At 37.3% G+C, this 24,166-nt stretch overlaps 1 protein-coding gene across 1 annotated transcript; it reads left to right on the top strand.

The window, feature by feature from the left end:
• The first annotated feature begins 3,286 nt into the window (after positions 1–3,286).
• Positions 3,287–21,102, top strand: LOC575281 (double-strand-break repair protein rad21 homolog). The gene is made up of 13 exons (XM_030973754.1): positions 3,287–3,455; positions 4,761–4,985; positions 6,230–6,354; positions 7,791–7,895; positions 8,572–8,678; positions 10,292–10,516; positions 12,633–12,770; positions 13,172–13,282; positions 14,158–14,387; positions 15,017–15,128; positions 15,883–16,145; positions 16,621–16,737; positions 18,009–21,102. The coding sequence occupies exons 2-13, from the start codon at positions 4,842–4,844 to the stop codon at positions 18,162–18,164; spliced, it is 1,833 nt and encodes a 610-aa protein (XP_030829614.1). The 5' UTR covers positions 3,287–3,455; positions 4,761–4,841; the 3' UTR covers positions 18,165–21,102.
• The last annotated feature ends 3,064 nt before the right edge of the window (positions 21,103–24,166 follow it).

The raw sequence follows: 24,166 nt of genomic DNA, 5'->3' as shown, positions 1-24,166 counted from the left end.
AAAATATTTTTCTCTATAACCGCGCTCCTGCTTTTGGCTCTAAACGGAGTGTAAACAAAAAGTGTAAAAAATATGACTAATTAAAGAGAAGGGCTAAATTCCATCAATGTAGGATCTGAAATATACAAACACACAACTATATAAATCATGACGTATTGTTATTTTTAATTGGGGCGGACCACCTAATCAAAGCGCAATGCAAAGTCATTAACTTTTACATTAGCATTGGCATAGGATGGATCCAGGAACTTATATGAAAACGGCATGTTGGGGGGGGGGTGCACCGGTCGTACTTGGTGGATGACATGACATTAACAAGGGCCTTGTATAATGGAAATTGATTCAATCTTTTAGACTTCATAACCTCCCTTCCCACTCTCCCTTTCTCCGCTTTTATCGTTTACATCTCTTCCCCGGCACCTTCCCCCACCGGGTGCCCCGTAACTACGCCACCGTTGTATATTTTGACATAATTATCTATTATTTCGTTTTGTTGGCTGTTTCAGTAAATACAAATCATAACTTTAATATTAAGTATAGGTCTCTCGTAAAATAAAAACCCCCTATATATTTCGCATAAAACATTTAACGGTTCCAATAAAACTTTGTACTGAGTTTATCTTGTTATGGTTGATAACATTACCTTAAGATTTGGTCCAGGGTTTTCAGACTTTGGGGCATGTGCACCACCCATCGGGGCACGCGGCAAGCGTATTGGTGGGAGGGGGGGGGGGGGGTAAAGTACAATGTCCTTGAATTTTACTGTTATGTGTTGAGTTGATTCATCTTGAATGTAGTATAAAGGATCTGAAGTGGACCTTGGTGTCAGGGGTAGAGCCCGGGGGGGGGGGGGGCGTGCAGAGCCAATGATGATCCAAGTCTCAGCCTAAAGAAAAACACCATTTGCAGGGACGGTGCATGAAGGGGGGGGGGCGGTGATGCACCTTCCGCTTTTCCCATCTTTTCTTGATTTGTATTTTCATTATTTGTATTTGATCCTATTTTCAGTATAGGTACCAACGGGAGGCCTACTCAATAACGATTAATTGTGAGCGAGAGGAGTAATCGAGTCAAAATTTGGGCCATAATTTCGGCTAGGTGTAAAAATGTCAGAGCCGTAAAATTGTCATGGGCACAACAAACATTTCGGGTAACAATCATGCCATTATAATATCTCAGCACTTTATCACGCAAAATTTCGAGACGATAATAGCTACTGCATGGGCTAGTCTATTTATATTCTCTTCTTTCATACCATAATGTATATTTTTAAAAAGACTGTGTGTTTTGTATTTCGTACATGTTCTGAGAATAATACAATGTGGAAAATAAATTTGAAACTTGCGTAGGCTATATGAATTTCTATAATTTTTTGGTATTTTTTTGGTATTTTAAATTGGTTGATTTATGATGTTTATTTGGTTTTGAGGAAGTAAGTAGATAGAATATTAAGATTAAATGAGATAAACTGGAATCAGTTATAAACATCGCACATAAACTCCACAAATTCAGTCATCAGACGCATCATGTTCATCCTAGCCGAAAGACCTATTATGACGAGAAACCATTAATTAAATTCACTTTAATTTTATTTCATTCAGTTAAAAAGATAACATTTACATATAACCGCAATCAGATGTATAACATAAAATACACAAACATATTGGACAAGGACATAAAATAAACTGAACAGGTTGCAACCTGAAAGGAAACATAATCCTCATTATAAAGGTTGATTTTTTTTCATAGATCTAGGATCATTGTAAACAAGTTCGTATGTTAGGCCTACCAAAATTCGGGAAAGTATCACTGTATTAAGTTTAAATTAATTCCTCACGATAAAAACTTTTCCAGCTAAGTAGGCTTACTGCATAATAATATGGAGCCATTTCAATTATGTTCTCATTGCTATCTGCGACATGGTTCGGTCAGAGTGAGGGGGAAGTCAATCCTGAGTAGGTTTTAATAGAAGCGGGAAATGATAGGGCAGGTCAGTGACAGTAATTTTGAGCAAAATCCAATTAAAATATGAAAGTTATACAATTTTTGAATCAATCACACACAATGTGCAACTCTGTGACGTATCTAGAAAGCTCCCCTCCCATTTGCTCTGCCATTACTAAAACATTTGAAAGTTTAATTTTTACCATAACGAAAATTGTCAGTCCTGCATGCACTGCCCGAAATATATTGTTGCCAGGCGCGTACGCAGGGGGGGGGGGGGGGGGGGGGTTTGGGGGGTTAAACCCCCCCCCCCCCTTTGGAAATTTTTTGTGTGTAAACCCCCCTAAAAAAAACCTAAAACCCCCCCCCCCCCCCCCCACCCCCCCCCCCCCCCCTTTGGATTTTTTTTTTTTTTTTAATTATTAAAAAAAAAGAAAAAAAAAAATTATTCCCATGGCCGACCTAAAATAGGTGACCTTACCCCCCCCCCAACGGAGCAAAATGTCAAATTTCCAAATTTCGAGACCAAAAAAAAAAAAAAAGTGTCCTCTTACCCCCCCCCCCCCCCCCCCCCCCCCCCCCCCCCCCCCCCCCCCCCCCCCCCCCCCCCCCCCCCCCCCCCCCCCCCCCCCCCGCTTATTCAGCGGCTGGCTGAGTCGTTGCGAAATTTTCGGACCGATTTATAAATGTTAAAACCCCCCCTTGAAAAAATCCTGCGTACGCGCCTGTTTGTTGCAATATGTTTTATACAACCTATGTCTGAAAAAAAAAAATCTATTCCTTCATTAATAACTAGGAAATTGAAAGTTAATGACTTTTTTTTGACAGATTGAGCAAATGGGAGGGTAGCCGTATGTGTCACAATTTGTATGCCAAGTGTGTGTTTGATTGATATAAACTTTTAAACTTTATACTTTTCTGTATAAAGGAGACAACCTTTTGATTGTTAATGGCAGGATTTTAGGGACACTATCTTCACAAAATAGTTTGTATTGTCTTCTTCTGCTTAGGTTTGAAATGTTAAGATTAAAGAATATCACTTATTTTCCTAATAAAAAGTGGCAATATATCGGGGAAAATATATTACGGATGTGAAAATTATTAGACCGTGTCACACAAACATTTCTTTAAATTCATGCGCATATATGTTGTGTGCAATCTATTTAAGAATTGAAATAAATTTTAAAATTCAACCTCAATTCATGCTAGTACTGTTTCACATGTTAGATAAGACTGGTGGAATAGAGAAGATTTGTTTTTCAATGAATACGGTACTAGATTATTGAGATGTGTAATGCCTGTAGTAGCCGCATCACTCACTATTTCAAAAAGTATGTTTGGGCGGGAAACAAATTAGGGACGCCATCTTGAGCGTCGGTACTCAAAAATCGTCTGGCTGATGTTTTCAAACGCAAAAAATCCATGTTTGGTGAAATTGTAGCTGCATCTTAAACGTTATATAACTTGATGTTGTGTATATGTATGGATATACACTCGGCATATCATATTGTGTAAGTAATATCCCGAAAGGAATGAAATTTTATCGTTATTTTCACATGATTTTCTGAGTGATTGGAAGGGTGCCGTATGTGTACTGTGCGGATATGTGTACAGTGTGTATGTGTAGTAAAGTGCGATTTGTCAATGAGAGTGGAGTGCAGTGTTCGTGTGTGTACTGTAGAGGCTAGAGCATAATGCACGCAATTTCTAATGCATGGTGGCGCCGTTGCTGCTGAAATGCAAAGGCGAAGATGAGAGATTTGGCGAAGACTGCGCCAAAATTTGATTTTAAAATAACTGTAAATCTTAGCTTTGTTACAATATGTAATATTTGAGAATCTCCTGGAAAGCTAATGGGTCACTTTTTGCAAAAATTCCCTACCAATTTGGTATATTTTGTTGGTAAATCACAACCGCATTCATGGCATTTCCTCTAGAAAATGAGAAAATACCATTGCATTGCCATTGGCAATCGGCCTACCACCACCAGATCAGTGTGAGTGAGACCATATTAATTCGCGCATGTCTTAATTTAGTTCGCTAGAAGATTTCGAAAATCTGATAATGATATCACCAATCCAAGGCCAATGGAAAGGTTTGCATTAAATTACCCAGAGTCAGAAATGGAATTTTCTCTGGAATTGAGTGTGAATTAAATTATGAAAAGAGATTGGCGTATTTTGCAGTTATTTGGCTTTTGTGTCCATTGCGAAAAATTATTATCAACCTACCGATAATGCCCTTATTAGTTAAGGGTCTGGAAATCTTCATTTTGAGGGCAGATATCCTCAAAAATACTAGGACTAGACTAGGAGAAGTGGTACCAGCTGATTGATTGTATAAACCCTGTGCGCGAAGAAATTTGTCATTGTTTTTATGACTTTTTTTAGTTGCAGCGCGCATGCCGATCCGACATCAAATTTTTAGATCGCGATATCTCTGGAATCCTTTGACAATAAATTTTCTAGTTGAACCAATTTGTAGTAAGAAAACTTTGCAGTCCATAGACCTCTAGATCTAAGGCTCTATCAATATCATGATATGATTTGGTTATTTTGGTAATTTTATTTTTTTATTTTTGCCGACTCCGTAGGCAGCAAGCCAGGTCCTGTGTATATATTAAGACGCACCCCCGACTGTCAATAAATTTGTGTAGAATAGGAGAAATCATAGATCAAAAATCACATTTTCTAATATTTTTCAAAATCTTCCGCTAACTTTGGTCACCCCTTCATAGTACTAGACCAGCTACAGTTGAGTTGTGATAATTGACAATTGATTAATATTATCCCCCATTTTAATCAATTTCCTACTAGGTACCGGTAAGAGACAACATACTTCTCTGTAAGGGCTGGAAGACAAACTTTTGAAGAGGAGCTGTAGCACCAGGAGGCGTCATGTTTTACGCACATTACGTGTTGAGTAAGAAGGGGCCCTTGGCCAAGATTTGGTTGGCAGCCCACTGGGACAAGAAACTGACTAAAGCTCATGTATTTGAAACTAACGTTTCATCATGTGTGGACAGCATCATTCATCCCAAAGTAAGTGAACACTTGACTTCTCATTTACTCAATTTAGGATGTAAATTTTACAAAACCAAAAGTATTTTGGTCTTATCTTAATATATATGGAATCAAGGGGGAAATGGTTTTTCTTCCATCATAGATAACTGTACATTATGGGTAACATCACTTACTAAGTTCCTTTTTTCTCAAGGCGTTTACTTCCATTCTTGATATCATTTCTATTAATCCACTATCATACATGCCAACTGTTCAGATTAAAGAGGAACATTCCTCTTTTTGGGAGAAGATAATTATCATTTTAAAGGTACTATGTCCCTTTTGCAGCCAACCTCAAATGCTGTAGAACTTTGCAGGAATTATGAATATGTCATGTATGTCCTATCTGTGAAATTTAAACGTTAGCAGTGTCCTCATATTCAAATTTTGCAAGGAAACCCGTTTACTTGCTAGACTTCACTGTCAGACACTATTGAGTGACTGACTGGCTTTTTTTCTTCTTTGGTAATAACATACATGAAAAGAGTTGTAAAAGGTACATGACTATTTGTCTACATCAATAACCCACTTCTTTTGATGGCCAAGATTAAACTGATTGAATCTTTGCGCAGCATAAAACGTATGACCATTCGGTACAATTGTCTGAAAATCAAGACTATTACTTTTGGGCTCTATAGCCCTAAAGTCGATTTGACAACTAATAGTCATTATTTTCCCACTTGAAGACATTTTCAAGCCCCACCTTTTTAGGGAAGTTCTAAATAAGTATTATCTTTCAAATGCAGTTGGAATTTAACTTTTTCATTTTTTTTTGCCTGCAAATGGGACATAGTACCTTTAATGCAGGTGTTCCTCTTCCTGTACAAATTTGTCTGTAGTATTGAATAGGAGAGTTAGGATTGTTCCTCTTTTTTTTTGAAAATAGCATAATTTGTACAGATTTCTGATTTTCAAATGTTGGCATGTATGCACTATGTTCGTTGTAACTAAAAGAAGAACTAATAAATGATATCAAGTACATTTCATTGACTGTAGTCACAGCAAAGAAAATACATTTTCAATTTAGATTTTAAAGCTTCAGAGCCGATGGTAGTGTGAAAATATATATACCAATTCATATACCAATTCAAACTGGGTATTTCAGTATGATGATGGAGTTTATCATATGAACATCTGGAAAGTGAACAAGCTGAATAAAACTCTGTTCATGTTCTCTCTGTTTGATTCTGTGGTAAATAACTGCTATTTTTGTTTTGCTTCAGGTCAAGATGGCTCTACGAACTTCAGGTCACTTGCTGCTTGGAGTCGTGAGAATCCACAGTAGGAAGGCAAAGTACCTCTTAGCTGACTGCAATGAAGCCTTTGTCAAGATCAAAATGGCCTTTAGGTAAGTAATCTTGACTCATAGAAGTTGTATGTTTCCTCTCGTGGTGTATACTATATACATCTCCACGGTTGTATTACAGTCACAGTTTTGTGCATTTTTCCGGCAGTAAATTTTTTTTGTAGTTTGTACAACTTTATTGAGTTGATAAGTATGTTTTCTCACCAGTCATCCTGCTTTTTTATTTTGTCAAATGGTAGATAAAACAATTTACTTTCTGTCAAAGAAAGGGGAAATATTTAAGTTGCCTTTTATACCCTTTTCACATCTATTTTTCTTAACCCCGGACTATCCTTAACCCCATACTATCCTTAACCCCATACTATTTTTTTTGCTGTTCACATCTATTTTCTTAACCCCGGACTATGTGCTTAGCCGGGTTAAGAAATTTCACGCGATTCACACTACGTTCGCCTTAGCCCCGGACTATTCGATAGCTCATGAATATTAATGCTTTTGCTACCGCGCAAAGCGTTTTCCCTTTATTATTTTACCAATACAAATCAATTACCCATTTTTCATCCAATTCACTTGATAAATTTACCTACGTAAATATGACTGATAATGATAAATGCAATAAAAAATTATGAGCTACATGTTCTTTCACTATTTTTTTAAATCAATTTTATAATAAAGATTTTTTTCATAATGACCTCTGCCTCGTAAAAGACTAAACGTCAATACAGAGAGCATGCATGCGTAACGTGAACTGCATGCATAGCGCGCGATAAATGCAAATTCACGACCACACGACCACGCTGTCTGTGATTGGCTGTTGCTTAGCCCCGCTTCTCCTTAGCCCGGTTCGGATTCACACTACGCAGCTTAGCACCACAATTGCCCGGCTAACCCCGCAATTGCCCGGCTAACCCTGCTATTTTGCAGGGCCAGATAGTCCCGTACTATTTGTGGGGTTAGCCCACTTTGGCAAAACGTAATGTGAACAGAAAGCCGGCTAAAATTACCCGGGTAATTGGTGGGGCTAAGGAAGGAATTGGTGGGGCTAAGAGCCCCCTTAGCCCCACCTATTTCCCGGGGTTAAGCAATATTTGGTAGATGTGAAAAGGGTATTATAGTGGAATTGGTTGTGTTTGTATCACTTTCAAATTACATGGTAAACAAATATTAAAAATGCTGGCAGAATGGTATAAAATAAGGAAGGCAAAGGCTAATATTTCTACTACTGTTATTATTAGTCATTGTGGTTTTCTGTTGTAAATTGTATTCTGATAGAAAGACAGCAGGACTCCCCCCCCCCCCCCCCCCCTACTCACATTTAATGTAGGATAACTGCAAATGTTACAAAAGTAATGTTGATCTGTTTTTGTAATATAATTTGCCTACTAGGCCTAATTTTAGTATTGAATGTTTGCAAATTACTGTATATATGTGTCACAAATTTGTCATCGTATATTTCTATCTTCATGCTTATTTCTCAGGCCTGGAGTTGTGGATTTACCCGAAGAGAACAGGGAAGCAGCCTTCACAGCCATCACATTGCCAGAGGTCTTTCATGACTTTGATACAGCTGTTCCAGACCTCAAGTAAGTAACTTCAGTGACACAGGGAAACAAATATTTTTTAAACAATTTCGGGGGCTACTTTTCAGCTTACTTGCATGCTTCGAATTCGATGCCAATTTTTTTTTTTTTTTTTTTTTTTTTTTTTTTTTTTTTTTTTTTGGGGGGGGGGGGTCTCTTTTCCCTGCAGTGACAGTACAAGAAAACGCACCATTTCTATCTACAATCTTGGAATTATCTATACATACATGTGTAAGTAAATATTTGCAGGCTGTCACCTCTCAACATGCTACACAGTTTAGCTATTGTTGCTGTTTGGCAGGATTTAACCAGGATTGCAAAATTTGGTGTCCTACAAAGAGGTTGCCCTACCCCCCCCCCCCCCCCCCCCCCCCCCCCCCCCCCCCAGCAAAAAGAATATATTTCGCATCTGCAAGAAATATGCATCTTTTGGATGCCTGTGCCCTGTGCACCTCTGACTAAACTCTGTAAAAGCCTGGTATGAGGTTGTATACAAACTTGCTCATACTTCTGAACACTATTTACAGTATTTAGGAGAAACAAAGAAATTTATAAAAACTTCTTATTTTGAAAGTGAATCCTATTTCAGTGAAAATTTGTGGATTTGAATGAATGCATTTTGGGACCCTCCTGCCCTTCACTCAAAACGAATGCTAATTTGTTTTTTGTCCTGTTTCAGTGATGCCGAGGTCCAGAAGCAGTTTGCCCTAAATCAGAGCAGAGTAGAGGAAATCACAATGAAAGAAGATCTTGGCAACATTACTCTCACACAAGATGATGCCTTTGGTAAGTTCAGTATAAGAAAGGTGAACAAGATTTTATTTCGGTATTCTTAAGCTGCTTGGTTATTGCAGGTTCTTTCAAGTGCCTGGCAGCCTCCGTGCTAATAGGAAACGCGAGTGTTTTCAGGGGGGGGGGATTGTAAATTTTCCCAGATGAGGGTAATAATCATGTCGATACATTCTTTGATCCTGCAAACTGCTTCTCAAACCATCCCCTTCTCAAACCATCCCCTTAAACGTCTGTCATGAAGTAGGACCAAGGGTACTCAATTTCCTTCTGAGAAATCTGGCACCACCATAATGTGGTGCCAGTGCCAGAATCATGTTTAAAATATTAATGATAGTTTACAAAGCTCTAAATGGTTAACCTAGTTATGTTACTGAATTGTTGAATATCAAGTCTCAAACTCATGGTTGTAACCTTCGTAGTACACAAGATACTGTACATTTATCTTGCAAATACCCCCATATAAAACCACAGTAACCCTCGGAGACCGGTTATTTCTTCGTGCTGCCCCTAGATTATGGAATAGATTACCACTAGAAATAAGGAAAGCCCCATCACTAGGAATTATTTAATCAAGACTGAAAAACTCACTTGTTCATGTAGGAGGTATAGCACAGCATTTACAAGCTCTTGCAGCGCAGTAGAATATATCCACATACAGAGCTGCCAAGTAGTACCAGCATATGCATAGTTTTGCTATTGCTTTGTGTTGGCGATTCCTGCAGCGCGCACGCATGTACATTGCACACAATACAGGGGATGTACACCACTAAAAGACGAGCGCATTTCCCCAGGCCATGCATACACACGCTAATGACATATCAGTGCACTGCACTACACACACAGTGTCAGTACAAGAAAGTCCCGATCTTACTTCCAAAAGCCAAATTTTGCTGTCAAAAATGCGGAATCAGGGCCATATTTCCAAAGCTCATGGGGGTTTAGCCCAGTTTTAAGAAACAGCTTCACCCAAAAAGCGCTAAAAATCAAGAAATAAGCTATTTTGTTACCAGTTTTTTCGCCTATCGCAAGCCCTTCGAGTGTGATGGTAATCATGGTATCTTCAAAAAGCCAAATGAAAAACGAACACCGGACCTGCTGATGCATTGACTTTATGTACAAAGTTGATTGCAATTCTAGACTTGCCTTGATTCGACCGCAATGAAGCACCAATAGGTGCCCCAACTTCGGCATAGAACATCATCGTGTGTTGCGCCGCAATTCAGTGGCCCTCGTACTCATTGACTTAAATTCTTATAGTTTTAAATAATGGATTTTTCTGATAAAGTAGGTAAATATATTTAACAAATCGTTTTTTTTTTTTGTATTAATTTTTTTTTTGTATTAATTTTTTTTTTAAGTGACAGGTCGGCAGCTCTCAATGATAGAAAGCGTTTTTATTCAAAAAAACATGATTGCAGTAGCATTTTATAGGGAAAAAAGTAAAACAGGCAAAATATGTTTTTTCACCTAAAAATATGGTTTTTCAAGCTGAATAATATGTTTTATGAAAGTGACAGGTTGGCAGCTCTGCACATACTGTAGTTATTGCGCTTTACAAATGAATGTTATTACTATTATTATTATTACTATGTCCATTCTTTGTGTAGGTGACATCACTTTTGATGACCGTGAGATGATGCGCGATGCTCCCAACATTGATGACTCCCTCTACAAGCGAGGCTCCGATGAGTCGACTATGCTGAGTGAGATGGATAACAGGAAAGACCAGACCATCGACAACACCATGGAGAAGCCCATGGACCTGGGTCTGGATGAACCTATCAGGGATGATGGCTTCGGAGCAGAGATGGGCATTGGAAGTGGTATCCTTGGTAAGATGATCCTCGTTATCTTTTATATTTTATTTTCCTATTCATCCCAGGTAATTTCATATAACCCGTTCTCAAAGTCACCATTAGTCTAAGTTCTTGGATGTTTTAAAGCCTGTCTGTACTAATTTGGCCAGGAGGGATTAGACCACCCATGGTGGTCAGTGACAGGTGGTTATCTCATCAACTCAGCTCTCAATTAACATAAGAAAAAGAGGATCATGGGGGATCAACTAGGCATTATTTTCTGCTACAAGTAGTACAGTGGGGCTTTAACTGAAGTACATGTTAATTCTCACGTTTCCATGGGATGTCCATGAATGCACACTTCTGTAGGTTTCAAGATTCTGCCCCCTCGACTCTACCTACTTTGGTCAACTAATGGAAAATAAAAACTACATTTGTTGACTCGCTTTGCACATACACATCACCTGTTGAAAGCAAGAAGGCCATTTACATAATGTGACTAACCCTGTAAGTTGGGGCTCTGATTGGATTGGAAGATCGGAGCGACACCCTCGCACCTTTGATCGGTATCGGATCGGAAGAGCGACAAAAAAAATCGGCCGATTTTTTTTTTTTTTTTTTTTTTTTTTTTTTTTTTTTTTTATGACGAAATTTTTCAAGTTTTTGGCTATCAAATGCTCAAAAAAAGTTCATGGCTGGGAATATTTTGTCATTTGGAGTTGTTGTAGACCATGTTTGTTGATATTTTGTGCCTTTTCATGACTTTGAAATTAATAATATTGGTCTAAGAGCAGAGGCAAAACATGCAGGCCGCCATCTTGGATTATAATGTAGGTTTTTTTTTTTTTTTTAATGACGAAAACTTTCAAGTTTTTGGCTATCAAATGCTCCAAAAAAGTTCATGGCTGGGATTATTTTATCATTTGGAGTTGTAGACCATGTTTGTTGATATTTAGTGCCTTTTCATGACTTTGAAATTAATAATATTGGTCTAAGAGCAGAGGCAAAACATGCAGGCCGCCATCTTGAATTATAATGTAGGTATGCATTATAATCCAAGATAGCGGCCCGCATGTTTTGCCTCTGCTCTTAGACCAATATTATTAATTTCAAAGTCATGAAAAAGCACTAAATATCAACAAACATGGTCTACAACAACTCCAAATGACAAAATAATCCCAGCCATGAACTTTTTTGGAGCATTTGATAGCCAAAGACTTGAAAATTTTCGTCCTTAAAAAAAAAAAAAAAAACCTACATTATAATCCAAGATGGCGGCCCGCATGTTTTGCCTCTGCTCTTAGACCAATATTATTAATTTCAAAGTCATAAAAAGGCACTAAATATCAAACTTGAAAATTTTCGTCATTATTAAAAAAAAAAAAAAAAAAAATCACTGATTTTTTTCCGATCATTTTAATTGATCGGCGATCGGTAATTTTTCCCCGATCACCCCTGATCGGATCGGTATCGGCGGCCGATCCGATGATCGTTTACAGGGTTAAATGTGACAGTATATGAGTGCGGCATTCTGGCTCCATGTAGACATAACCTGGGGTACATACATTAAATTATTTGGCAGTCAATGGTTTTGTCACAAAGCAGATACATAGCCTACTAGAAAGAAAGAAACCAAATATTGGTACTTACGCTGCGTTTGCAGACTCTCCTCCCAGTCATATCTTACATCTATCCTTTATATATTTATTTTATGTATATTACTTTGTCATTGTTTATCATTAATTTGATGCATAGAAAACTTCAAACAGGTGATTAATTCTTCTCTTACCTTGCTATGCACCTAAAAGAAATCCATCCAGGAATATGCAACTGGGTACACATATTGTCGGACCTTTTGTGCATGTCTTCCCCAATGTTATCAATCTCTCTCTCTCTCTCTCTCTCTCTCTCTCTCTCTCTCTCTCTCTCTCTCTCGAAGTGCCATTTCAAATGATTTTGGCGATCATGCTGTTCCACAACCCTCGGTTCCTATCCTTCTCTATTAGCACCACTCCCAGTTCTTTCACACTCTCTCTCTCTCTTCCAACAATTTTTGCTGACTGTCCATCCACAGTATCCTCCTTCTTTCCACAATTTTTCAATCAAACACTATATATAAACTGGATATTTTTTTTCTCTCTCTCTCCATCAGGCAATGAATTCATGGGACCTGAGGATGGCTTGTTTGATGAACAGCCAGAGATCCATGCTGGTGAGGTGCCCATTGGAGGTACTGCATCGGGTGAAAGCAGTCCAGAAAGGCCAAATGAAGAGGAGAAACAAATCAGAGGTAATACTAATTCAAACTTAATATTTCCATCTATTTAACTAAAAGTTATATCAAGAAGGTTCTGGGAATGTGACTAATTGAAAAGTATAGTTGATTTCCTGTGAAGGGTAGAAACAATTGGCCACCCTTCCAAGTAAATAAATAAAATTACATGTTATTAATGGTAAGTGCATAATAAAAGGAAAGTATCATTTTATATCAAGGGTCCACAAAGACATTAACTTGAGTTAACTTTCTTGCCAACCATTTTTTTTCTGCTTGAGTGTATGTTGTGTGATTTTATTGACTGGTATACTTTCAGCCTTCAAATGCCCCATATGAAGGCTGAGTAAAGTGTGTATGAGCATCCGTACGACAGATTATATGAACTCATGTTTTATTTTCCGTTACATTTTGCATAGGACAACCAATGGAGCAGGGCGAGGATGTTGCAGAACAACCAGCTGCAGATCAAACAACACTGGTACAAAATGATGAAGATGCATTTGCCCTAGAACCCATTGACATCTCGGGTAAGCATACATAGATATTAAGCAGAAAGTTGTTGGGAGCATTCAAAGTAACATAAGGATACAGGGTATTGCATCAATTTTAAGTTAGAATGCCAGCCAGGCAACACAGAGACAGTTGCCTGGGTTGTCAAATTCAGCATCTAGTGGTCACTGACCATGGAATTAGGACAAATCAATGTGAATTATTTCATTTGTTAATTTTTGGGGGGATCTCCTGTGCTAGAGAAGCAGGTATTGTTTGTTTTGCAAGAGGATTTTAGACTATAAGTTGTTCCTGGGCAACTGCAAATTATTTTGGCCTGGAAGGAATTTTATGATGTGTAAATCGTTAGGTTTGTAGATTGAAAAAATGTATTTGCTCTCAGTAATTGACAGATATATGGGATTTCAAAAATAATATGTGTCCATAGTTAATTTAATTCCCTTTTATTTTTACCAGCATTATGTAAATGGTTTCATACAATAAACCACTTTTGAGATACTATCTGTGAATGGGCAGATAAAGGTCATTTGTAAAAAAAACGAAAAAAAAAACGCTCTAAAACCCTTTGAGATGACTACTGGATTCATGTTCATGAGAGTTATGTAGTCATTCATTTATGCACCATCTTTACATTCTATGATACACAGGTAGAAGTATTCTTTTCAAGAGAGCAAACCAAAGAGTATTCATGAAGCACCTTTATCACTTTGGCAGTGATTATTCTAAAAAGCGCAAAGTAGGATGACTCCATGTGTCAAAGACCTTGGGATATTTGTACAAGTGTTCTCTCTGAAGTGGCTTATTCTTTCACCAGTAGTGTATATTATACAATGTATTATTCCATATGAAGTCATTAGAAGAATATCCAATACGATTTGATTTCTTCTTGCAGCTGGCATGAAAGAAACCAGACAGAGGCGCAAGAGGAAACTGATCGTCGACGAGCAGAAGGAGCTCCAGGGCGACATCATCAAATCGCAACTCAAGGACACGTCGGACATCGTGGCCACCCTAGACCTTGCCCCACCCACCAAGAAACTCATGCTGTGGAAGGAGACTGGTGGTGCCGAGAAGCTCTTCTGCTTGCCAGCACGGCAACACACGTCAATATTTATTCTATCTGTAAGTCTGGCTGGCTGGCATGCAATTTTCCTCTTTATGTCATTTCTAGATGGTGCATTTCCAATGATTGAATAGCCATAGTTAAATAGCACAGATGGAACACAGTGACCTTTAAAGCCCCACCGTACTACTTGTAGCTACTTGCTCCCTCTATATAGAAAACAATGCCTAAGCGGTGCCCGTTGGTCTCCCATGAATATGATCCTCTTTTTCTGTTAATTGAGAGTCAAGTTGATGAGAAAGCCACCTGTCAGTGACCTTGCTGGGTGGTCTAATCCCCCCTAGCCAAACTATTACAGACAGGCTTTAAAGCCGCTCATTGACATCTACTCATTGAAAGTCTGCTCTTTACTAGTGTTTACATCTATTCTAATTGAAAGAAGTGTTTCAATCAAAATACTTAGTCTGATGAAAGAAAACCTCTTCTACTGACATTTGGTGAATTCTCATCAATAACAAATGTGTCACAAACTTTACCTTATTTACAAGATAGATGTTTATTTGGTGCTTATGGCTGCCAGGAATGATTTTAAATGGTTTTCCGATACGTAACTGTTGATATTAGATTCATCTTATGTGGTGTTGCTTGGACCCTAATAGTATCTCATATGTCGCGTTTTTGTTGACAGATTTACAGACGGAATCTCACCGCTGACATTCCAAAGGATCTCAAGATTGTCAGAGATGAAGACTTTGAGCTTGAGGAGCCTGAAGTACAGCGAAGAGTAGAGCATCATGACTGTAAGTAACACAACTCTCCCAAGAATGTACAAAGAATTCAATAAATGGCAACTATCTCTCCTGTTTAATTGCATATAAAAGCTTTTTTTTTGCGCAAATAAACAATTTCTATGTTGAATCTCCCTAATTATTATGTACTAACTAACAAAACAGCAAGAAAAAAAAAAATCATTGGTTGATTCGTCTTAATGTCTACAAAATCACCTCCCTACCTTGTGCAGCACCTTCTGCTAATACTTTGGACTTGAAGGGTAGGCATAAGACCATATTGATCACAGGAATCTGCTTTTGTGCAGACATGATTCAGATATACAAAATAATGCAGGGCCTAGATGAGCTGGTTCCAGCACACTTCTTTGACCATCCAACTGATAGTAGAACCTGTGGCCATGGATACAAGATCACTAAAAAACAAGTCCACTCAAAGCTGAGACATGTCTCCATTTTTCAGAGATTTATCAATGAATGGAACAATCTCTCCTCTGTAGTTGTGGAGAGCACGTCACATAATAGCTTTAAATCCAATTTGTCAAAATTTTGGTAGTCAGGAAAAGATCAATTTGAACCAGAGAGTCCTTCGCTTGTCCATGTTCGTCAACTGCTGTACAGCGCCACTAAACATGTGTCCCAACATGGATTCTTCATCCTAATGTCAACGAGAGGCAATAAGTTGTTAACTTTAAATGCCTTCTTCCAAGGTATATTTCCAAGGTATTGTGAATTACAACCATTTTGTGTCTTTCTTACCCTACAGTCACCTTGGAAGCCTCCAGAGACCAGACATCATTGTCCATTGACGAACCCTCCAGGATCGAGGACCAGCCCAGCACCTCAGCCACACCCGCTCCCCCTACTCCAGCCCACATCCCCATGTCCAGGAGATCCTCCTCATCGGACGGTGGGGACTACGGCGGTGACCTCTTTGCCGCTGACTACGACGATGATTACGATATTCCGTCCGTCGCGCCGCAGTCCGTCGGACCACAGGCCGTTGAAGAACCAGAGGAGGAGGAAGAGGTGAGGAGAAGCATACCACTACTTAGATTGAAAATTTAGGAATGGAAGAGATAGTGCTATATGAATGACATTGCTCTTGCCATTTTGCACTTCTTTTGCATCATCTTTGATAATGATTTATAATGTTACCCACAGCTCACAAGTTTTTAACACAACCCCGGTCCCTTTAACTTTGATGAAATACAAGTCCATAGAAAATTTCATCACAGAGCAAATGTCATGTCACCCCTCCCCCATAACAACCTACAAATACAGTCAAACCTGCTTTAGTGACCACTTGTATAGAAAAGCACCTGTCTACAAAGACCACATTTTTTTGTTTCCCATGAAAATGGTTTCTCTCTGAAACATGAACAAAAGGAACCTGTACATAAAGACCACTTTTCTTGTCTCCCTTGGATGATCTTGTAGACAGGTTTCACTGTACTTTATTCAACTGTTTTGTTAACATGGTTCTGGTTGTCTCCCTTGATAGCTTCAAGAGGGTGAAGACCAAGAAGCACACGAGGAGAGGAAGCTGAACAAGAGAGCACAAATCATGTTGACAGCAATCAATACCAGACTACAGACCTCATCGGAAGTATCGTTCAAGGTAAGACTCTTGGTATTTATTCAATTCTAGTACTTTGTAGCTGAAGAAGCAAGTACTAGCTTATTCAGAGATGCCAACCCTCCCGATTTCATCGGGAGGTTCCCGATAATTCACCCCAACTCCCGACCTTACGATCACCATCCTTATCCTCCCGATTTATTTATTTTTTTTTTTAAAGTTTTTTTTTTATTTTTTTTTTTATAATGTTTTTATTAATGATTTTTTTTAATATATATCTGTGAGTTGAATGAGAAATATCGTCTGTTAACTTTAGCATGTAGTAATTCCACTATGGTAAAAGACAAATTAAGAGTAGCAAAAGATTGTTTCAGCATATGGATCGCCGTAACCAATGCGTGGATATTGACACAGAATCCAAATGCCGGAAAATCAGCAAAAGAAGACCAAGAAATGGTCTCAGAAGTATAAGACCGAATACAGTATCAAGTGCCAGTGTATTCGGAAGTCTGAAAAGAATTCATCATGCATTTTGTACAATTTGTATGTTATTTTAAAAAAAAGTGGGAATTATTTAACTAAATACACATGTAAAATGCCGCAAAATAAGGCTCAGATTGCACCAGAGAGCATCTAGAACCCCAGAGCTTCCAGGGCCCTAAGGCGGGCCCTGGACCCCGGCCGCATGGGTCGGGCGCTACGCGCACATTATTGGGCGTCAGTTACAAATCCTCCCTATTTCTGTTTTTCAAAAGTTGGCATCTCTGCTTATTTAGCATCTTTGCATCGTGAGCACCATTTTGTTTCTGAGAATCACTTCAGAAGGACAGTTTATAAACTAAGATGCTTTATCAATGATATAGAGAGGTGTTTTTTTTTTCATTTTAGTTCTCCTTTCAATTTCATTTTTTAGATGATTTTTTAAAATGACATCTTCTGTACATGAGTAAAAAATCTCTCTCTCACTCTCTGTCGCTCATTTTCACGATTGATCTTGCTTTGCATTGGTTTTGAGCAATTCTGCAAATTTGATCCTGCAATCTAATTATTGATCATTAAGACACATGGGCGCTCAAAGTCTAAGTCAGGACCCCCCTTCCCCAATTTAAGAATTTCTACATAGGACTTAATGCATATAGGCCTTAAATTCAAGTCCGGACCCCAGAGAAAAAAGTTATTGTGTAGTCCTGATTAAGATTTTAAGAACACTTTAAAGATTAAATTCAAGTCTTTATTGGCTTTCAGAATGCAGAAGAGTAATAGAACCCCATATGTAATATTAATCCACATCTCTCTGGCCCTATTTGTTACAGCATGATGTCACAGCGAGACTTTACAGGAAGCAAGCTGCAGCCAAATTCTACACCCTTCTTGTCTTGAAGAAGCAACAAGCCATCGATGTCTTCCAGAACGTCACGTATGGAGACATCACCATCACGTGTGGGCCCATGCTGGAAGGTGTTGCATAGGCCTCTTTGGATTGGAGCAGTACTCTTGCTACAAACCCATCCAGTTTTCACCTCGAACAATCTCAGAGACATTGTCACTATAACTAAGCAGTCCCTTGGCATATATTCCATGTTTTTCACGTTGAAACAGTTTCCTTGCTACGCCCGTTCACCTTGTCACTATGGATAATCTCAGAGATGCATCACTGTACAGGCTCATTTTCATGTGCCGTACTGAATGAATGGCAAGTGGGGATACAAAGAAGTAGGTGCACCCAACATAGGTCCTGTGCATAATCACCTATCTGTATATTATAAGATACAGTGATGTAGAGCAAATTGTGGAGTGCTATATGCTCAAAAATTATCCGCCATGGTTTACTGTGATACATATGGATCAATCTTCTGGGAATTCCCACTGTCTGGGCTGTTGCGTACTGAAAAACCCCAGAAAGTCTCATGTGCATTTGATTTCATGAGTGCTTCAGACTTGCAAAAGTTTCTTATGGTGAAATAACCGAGTCACATCTGAAGTCGCAGAATATTGCAATTTACAAAAAGTTTTGTGTCGCAAACGTTTTTTGTTTTACAGTAGGCTTTTTAGAGTTGCCAACCGCTATGAAATGTCCTGACAAGACTTTCTTGTATTTCATTCAGTGGTAGGAATTAATCAAAGCTATAATGAGTTGCCCCACATTGTACTCTGTTCATTCAAATGCTCTGTTCCATCAACAATTTTATCTTACATTGACTCTCAATAAAATCTCTCTTGATGATAAAGTGTTTTTTGACCAATATTCTGTAAACAAATGTTTGATCAAAGGGACTGGAAGGTTGAAATAGTTGGCTTAACTTTATTATTATCTTTCCAATGGAAAGCATACCAGTTGGTATATTAATTGCGCTAATGTCTGCTTTGTTCAAGAAATGTTAGTATGTTTCAAGTAGTTGTTCTCGGTTGAAATAGGTCAAAAACGATTTACTGTAAGAGGTTGGACAAAATTTGGCCTGCAATACAAGTACTATTAGATCTGACAGAATTGCCTATTGGTCTTTGGTAGATAACATTTGATAAAAGTTTTCAAGAGTTTAGAATTGAACAGCAAATGACGAAATGAACATATTTTTATAGGAAATTTTAAAGTTTTGAGTGCGGAATTGACTTGAAGTAACAATTAATTCACAAACCTCAAATTACAAATCAAAGTGCTATGATCAAAATGTGTTTTGATCAATATGGAAGTCTTATTCTTGATCTTATATTGAGAATGACTATTTTCAGATATCGCAAAGAGTGCTTTTAATACCCTTTTATCATCATTTGAGCATTGTACAGAGAAGATATAAACATTGAATTTTGTCTGCAAGGTGTTACAAGGTGGGTGATTTGAGCAATTAAATTTGGTTTTATGCGTTTGAAAATGCCTTAGATAATCAGTTTGATATTTTAGAGAATTAATTTGTTCAACACCCTGATTTAATGAAAAGCTCGTTAACAGTTTTCTTAATCAATTCCCTGCCAAATTATTAACGCAAAGTGGTTTTACGTTTTCTCTTCTATTTGTGATGTCAATCTAGTATTTTACTGCAACGTCTTCTATTGTAAATAACATAGTTATATCTCAACCTCCATATTGTTAGAAGTAGTTCATTTAGATATTAATTTTATTTGGCTGTCATTAGTATTATTGAAAACATTACTTATTTCTCATTTCTCCAACGATTCTTGAAATATTGTTCTAAAATATGTTTGATGTAATTCTGTAAAATCAGCTCAAAAGACCATTCTTTCTGTGTCATATTTCAGCATTTCTTAGACACATTTTTTTTAATAGCTCTCTTAGATTCACCCAATAAATCAGTAAAACGTGAATCACACTACAATCCTACTTCGATCTGCGTTGGAAGAAAAATGAAGTCGTGTATTTATTAAATGCAAACTCTTCTCGGTCAAAGTTTTTGTTTGATTGTGCAGACTATTGAGCGTTGGTAACATCACAACAAAGTCATGGACTTCTGCCATCTGGTTTAAATAACGGGTTTTAGTAGGATTGAACATGGGCAAACAATATGTAACCTTGAGGCTCATAAAACTTCTGTTCTGTATAACTTAATCAAAACGCGTCTTAAATGTGTAAATGTTTGCCTTTTGTTACACAGAGATTTTACTTGCACTTCTCTTCATATATATTATACACATAGCACATGCAACAAGTTTAAATGAGCACTTTTGTGGAAAAGAATGCCAAACAAGATCTGTATACAGTCAAAAGTAGCATTTAGAGTCCTTTCTTTCATGACTGTTCTGTAGCTAAGTGTGTCTTAGAAAATGTGAATACAAATATGCATAGTAGCCTCAGGATGTGTGTATTTGAAATATAGCTGCAAAATCTAAATACATTTAAGCATGTCCTCCACTCTTCCTTTATGCACCTGGGTCATGTTTCACGAAACCATCACAGGTACAAGTTTACCAATGTCCCATTGAAACGTGTGTAATTTAATACATGCAGTGCAGTGGGTTATCAACGAACTTGTACTTAATGACCATTCGGTGAAACGCTGCCCAGATAGCATTGGTCTACACAGTCTTGCAACCTTTTTGTTTCACTTAGGAATAAATCATTTTTAAGAAGAGTTCTATTTATATGCTTGTCTTATGTTGTGAGCAGTTTACTACCAAAATGCCATTTTTGTTCATCAAAACTTTCCTTTTTGCTTTTTTCTACTGATGTAAATATCACTTTGTAAATACAGATACTCCTGTACTATTCCCTTATCATAACAGTAGCTTTCATTGAATAGTATCATTTTTTTTTGTTCCATGTTCTTTTTTAATTATTATAACTCTGTCATGACCTGTCCCGTATTTTTGTTTTTGTATTTAAGTTGAAATGTGTAAATAATAAAATGAATATGATAAAAATTAAAAGGTATTCCAAGTTGGATTTACAAGTCATATTATGTGTCTAGTGAAGAATTTATTTCTGTTGTGGATGTGTTTAATGAAGTGAGCATGCTATCTAAGCAAAATGAAAAATTACAGATTATATCTTGATATGATTTTGAATGTATTTCTATTTATTGTATGTACATGTATTTTATCATTTATTAAAGTCAGTATTTCCCCCTTCCTGGGGGTAACTGACTTTCACACCATGAGGACACTCCTTCCCTCCACTTCTTGTCCGTAGCAGCCTCTTCATTTAGACCAACCTTGTTGCTTTCCATCAAATCTTTGATCTTCCTTTCCCTCTTATGCCGTCCACTTCTCCATTCCATGCTCTTCTCACAGTTTCATCATCTTCTCTTCTAAACACATGACCCATCCATCCATCTCAATCCACTTCTCTCTATCACTTCCACCAGTTTCTTCTAGACCAAACCTTTCCACGATCTCCCCGGTGTTCTTTCCATCGGACAGTTTCACACCACATATCTTCCGTATCACGACTCTTTCGGTTCACCTCAAGATACCTTTTTCCACTGTCTTTATATTCCAGGGGGTTATTTCACAAAGATTCTAAGTCAAACTTAACTTTTAAAGTTGTACTTTAAAATTATGGAGAGCCATTTGTAACCTTATAATGAAATATGTTCAAAAGCAAAAAATTTCAAGTATTTTAGACTTTTCATAAATTCCACATCAAGAATATAAAATCTCCCATGATAATAGAAAATATGAATGATTTCAATCAACATTTTATGCCTTTTAAAATAACTTTTACACAATATTTTCAAAGATGCTAACGGCTTTCCATAATTGTTAAGTCCAACTTGATGATAAGTTCAACTTAGGATCTTTGTGAAACACCACAGGTTTCTGAACCATATACCATCGCTGTTCTAATAGAGGACTTATAGATCTTTCCTTTTATTCTCATCGTAAACCTACTACCAGCTAGGGATCGAGGCCAGAAACTACATCCATCCCAATCTGCATCTTCTTGCTATTGCAATCTCACATCCACCACTATAGAGTACCAAAACTGCGATATCATACAAATCTGTTTTTAGAATTTCTCAATTTGAACTTCATTTCCCGAAAGAGCTTCAAAAATAATGTCCAGAAGTCGAAAACCAATTGAATATAGTATTGGCTGAGATATGACCATCTGAATGAATATATTTCAATGGGAAGTCTGGTTCACAACATTACGAACCAGAGCAAAATAACAGTGATTTCCCATTGAGATCTATTTATTTGGATGGTCATATCTCAGCCAATACTTAACATATTCAATTGGTTTTCAACATTTGGACATTATTTTTGATGCTCTTCCAGAAAATGAAGATCAAATCTGGGAAACTATAAAAAATTCTTTTTAATGACATTACACTGGACCACTCTATTGAATGTATCTCTAAGATAGCAAAGCCTATAAACCCTCTTAACATCTCCCATATACATCCCTTCTTGCTCATCCACTACTCTATTATTACTAATCTCTCTACCTTTCTTGCACTCGGAAGTCTCAGCCACTCTCTTGGTAATTTTCTTCACTCTACCACATCTCACATGAACCCACTTTCGACATGCCGTGCATCAGAAAGAGTTCAACACTCTCTTGCAATACACATCGAACGTTTTCAGCCACCTATTTTGTATATTTGTTTATACATGTTCTTACTTATTCTTTCATGCTGTTATGAGTTTATGTTCATGATTTTGTTATTGATTTTTTTTAAATATTGTTCCTTATTATGTTTCATAGGGCCTCATGGAAGACCACTATTTTGGTGATGAGTCACCCTGTCTAAATATCAGAAATAAATAAATAAATAAATAAAGCAATGGACAAATCAATCTCTGGGTTTCCAACATGGTCGACATGTATTATTTCATATACATATATATACATTAAACATGTATCAACACAGTTGGCAAAGCATATACAATAACTTGTACATAGGAAGAAAAATATTCACTGCTTCAAATGGAACAAAGCTATAGTTGCATATACAAAAGCATGTAATAAGCACCTTTTACGGAATAAAATGTGACTACTTGCACGATGACAGAATGACTTGAAATGACATGGCACTAACAGTTCAACAACTAAATTATTCATACCCTTAAAATGTTATGTAATATTTTAAAGTATCGGGTATGTGTAAAAATGCTTTGTTCCAATTCACGTTTCTTGAAAATGTGACATAACACTTGCATCTATTCAACAAAGGCTCTAATTCAACCAGTCCACCTTTCATTCTTGAGTTCCCCCCCCCCCCCCACACACACACACAAAAAAAAAACATCAAATTTACAAAGAGTATGAATAGTTCAGTTGTTAACTGTAAACAATTATTTGAATATTGAATGGAAACAAATCTGACCTAACAATACAATAGCATCTTGAGAATAATGATGTATGCTTGCATTAACGTTATAAACAATTTATGTTTTCTAATCCAGGAAGAATGAACGACTGGAGTTGTAGACAATGTACATACATGTGTACGTCTTAAAGGCTTACCTACCAGCTCTAGAAAAAAACACTGAAAATTGATTATCACAGATGAAATACCTAAATGGAAATCAAAAGAAACTAGAATGATGCAATTTCCATCACATTAAATGACTTGAGATATAATTGAGTTTACATCATGGATTCATATATTCTATAACATCCATTAAAAGAATATCTCTGGTTAACGCCTAAAGCCCTAAAATAGCTCCTGTACATTTAAAAAAAAGATTTTCTACTGCAAATAAAACTCGTACTCCTGAAGAGTCGGGTCGAGTGGGTTCAACGAGCTTTACAATAGATCATTTCCAGTTTGCTCAAGAAGTTCACAACCAATGAATGAAAAGTCAGTGAGATGATTTGATGCACAAAAATTTACATTATCAAGTATTTATGAATCAATGATTATTGCCACATATTTGGCTGGAAAGTACATAAGCTGCAAATGATTCTAATTACATCGAAGATTGAAGACAAATGAAGAGTGAAATAGTTAAGATTTTTGTGTGATAGTGCATCATAAATCGATTCATATGACATTATGGAGTCTTGATA

Source organism: Strongylocentrotus purpuratus, unplaced genomic scaffold (genome assembly GCF_000002235.5).
Source record: "Strongylocentrotus purpuratus isolate Spur 01 unplaced genomic scaffold, Spur_5.0 spur5_scaffold_7, whole genome shotgun sequence".
Lineage (NCBI taxonomy): Eukaryota > Metazoa > Echinodermata > Echinoidea > Camarodonta > Strongylocentrotidae > Strongylocentrotus > Strongylocentrotus purpuratus.
This window is presented reverse-complemented; position numbering and strand designations above follow the sequence as displayed.

What these genes read in the sequence shown, in the direction of transcription:
- LOC575281 (XM_030973754.1), top strand. Translation starts at nt 4,842, where the DNA reads ATGTTTTACGCACATTACGTGTTGAGTAAGAAGGGGCCCTTGGCCAAG. An exon ending in AGAGGAGAAACAAATCAGAG is followed by an intron (nt 12,771 to 13,171) that starts GTAATACTAATT and finishes CATTTTGCATAG; the next exon opens with GACAACCAATGGAGCAGGGC. An exon ending in AGAACCCATTGACATCTCGG is followed by an intron (nt 13,283 to 14,157) that starts GTAAGCATACAT and finishes TTCTTCTTGCAG; the next exon opens with CTGGCATGAAAGAAACCAGA.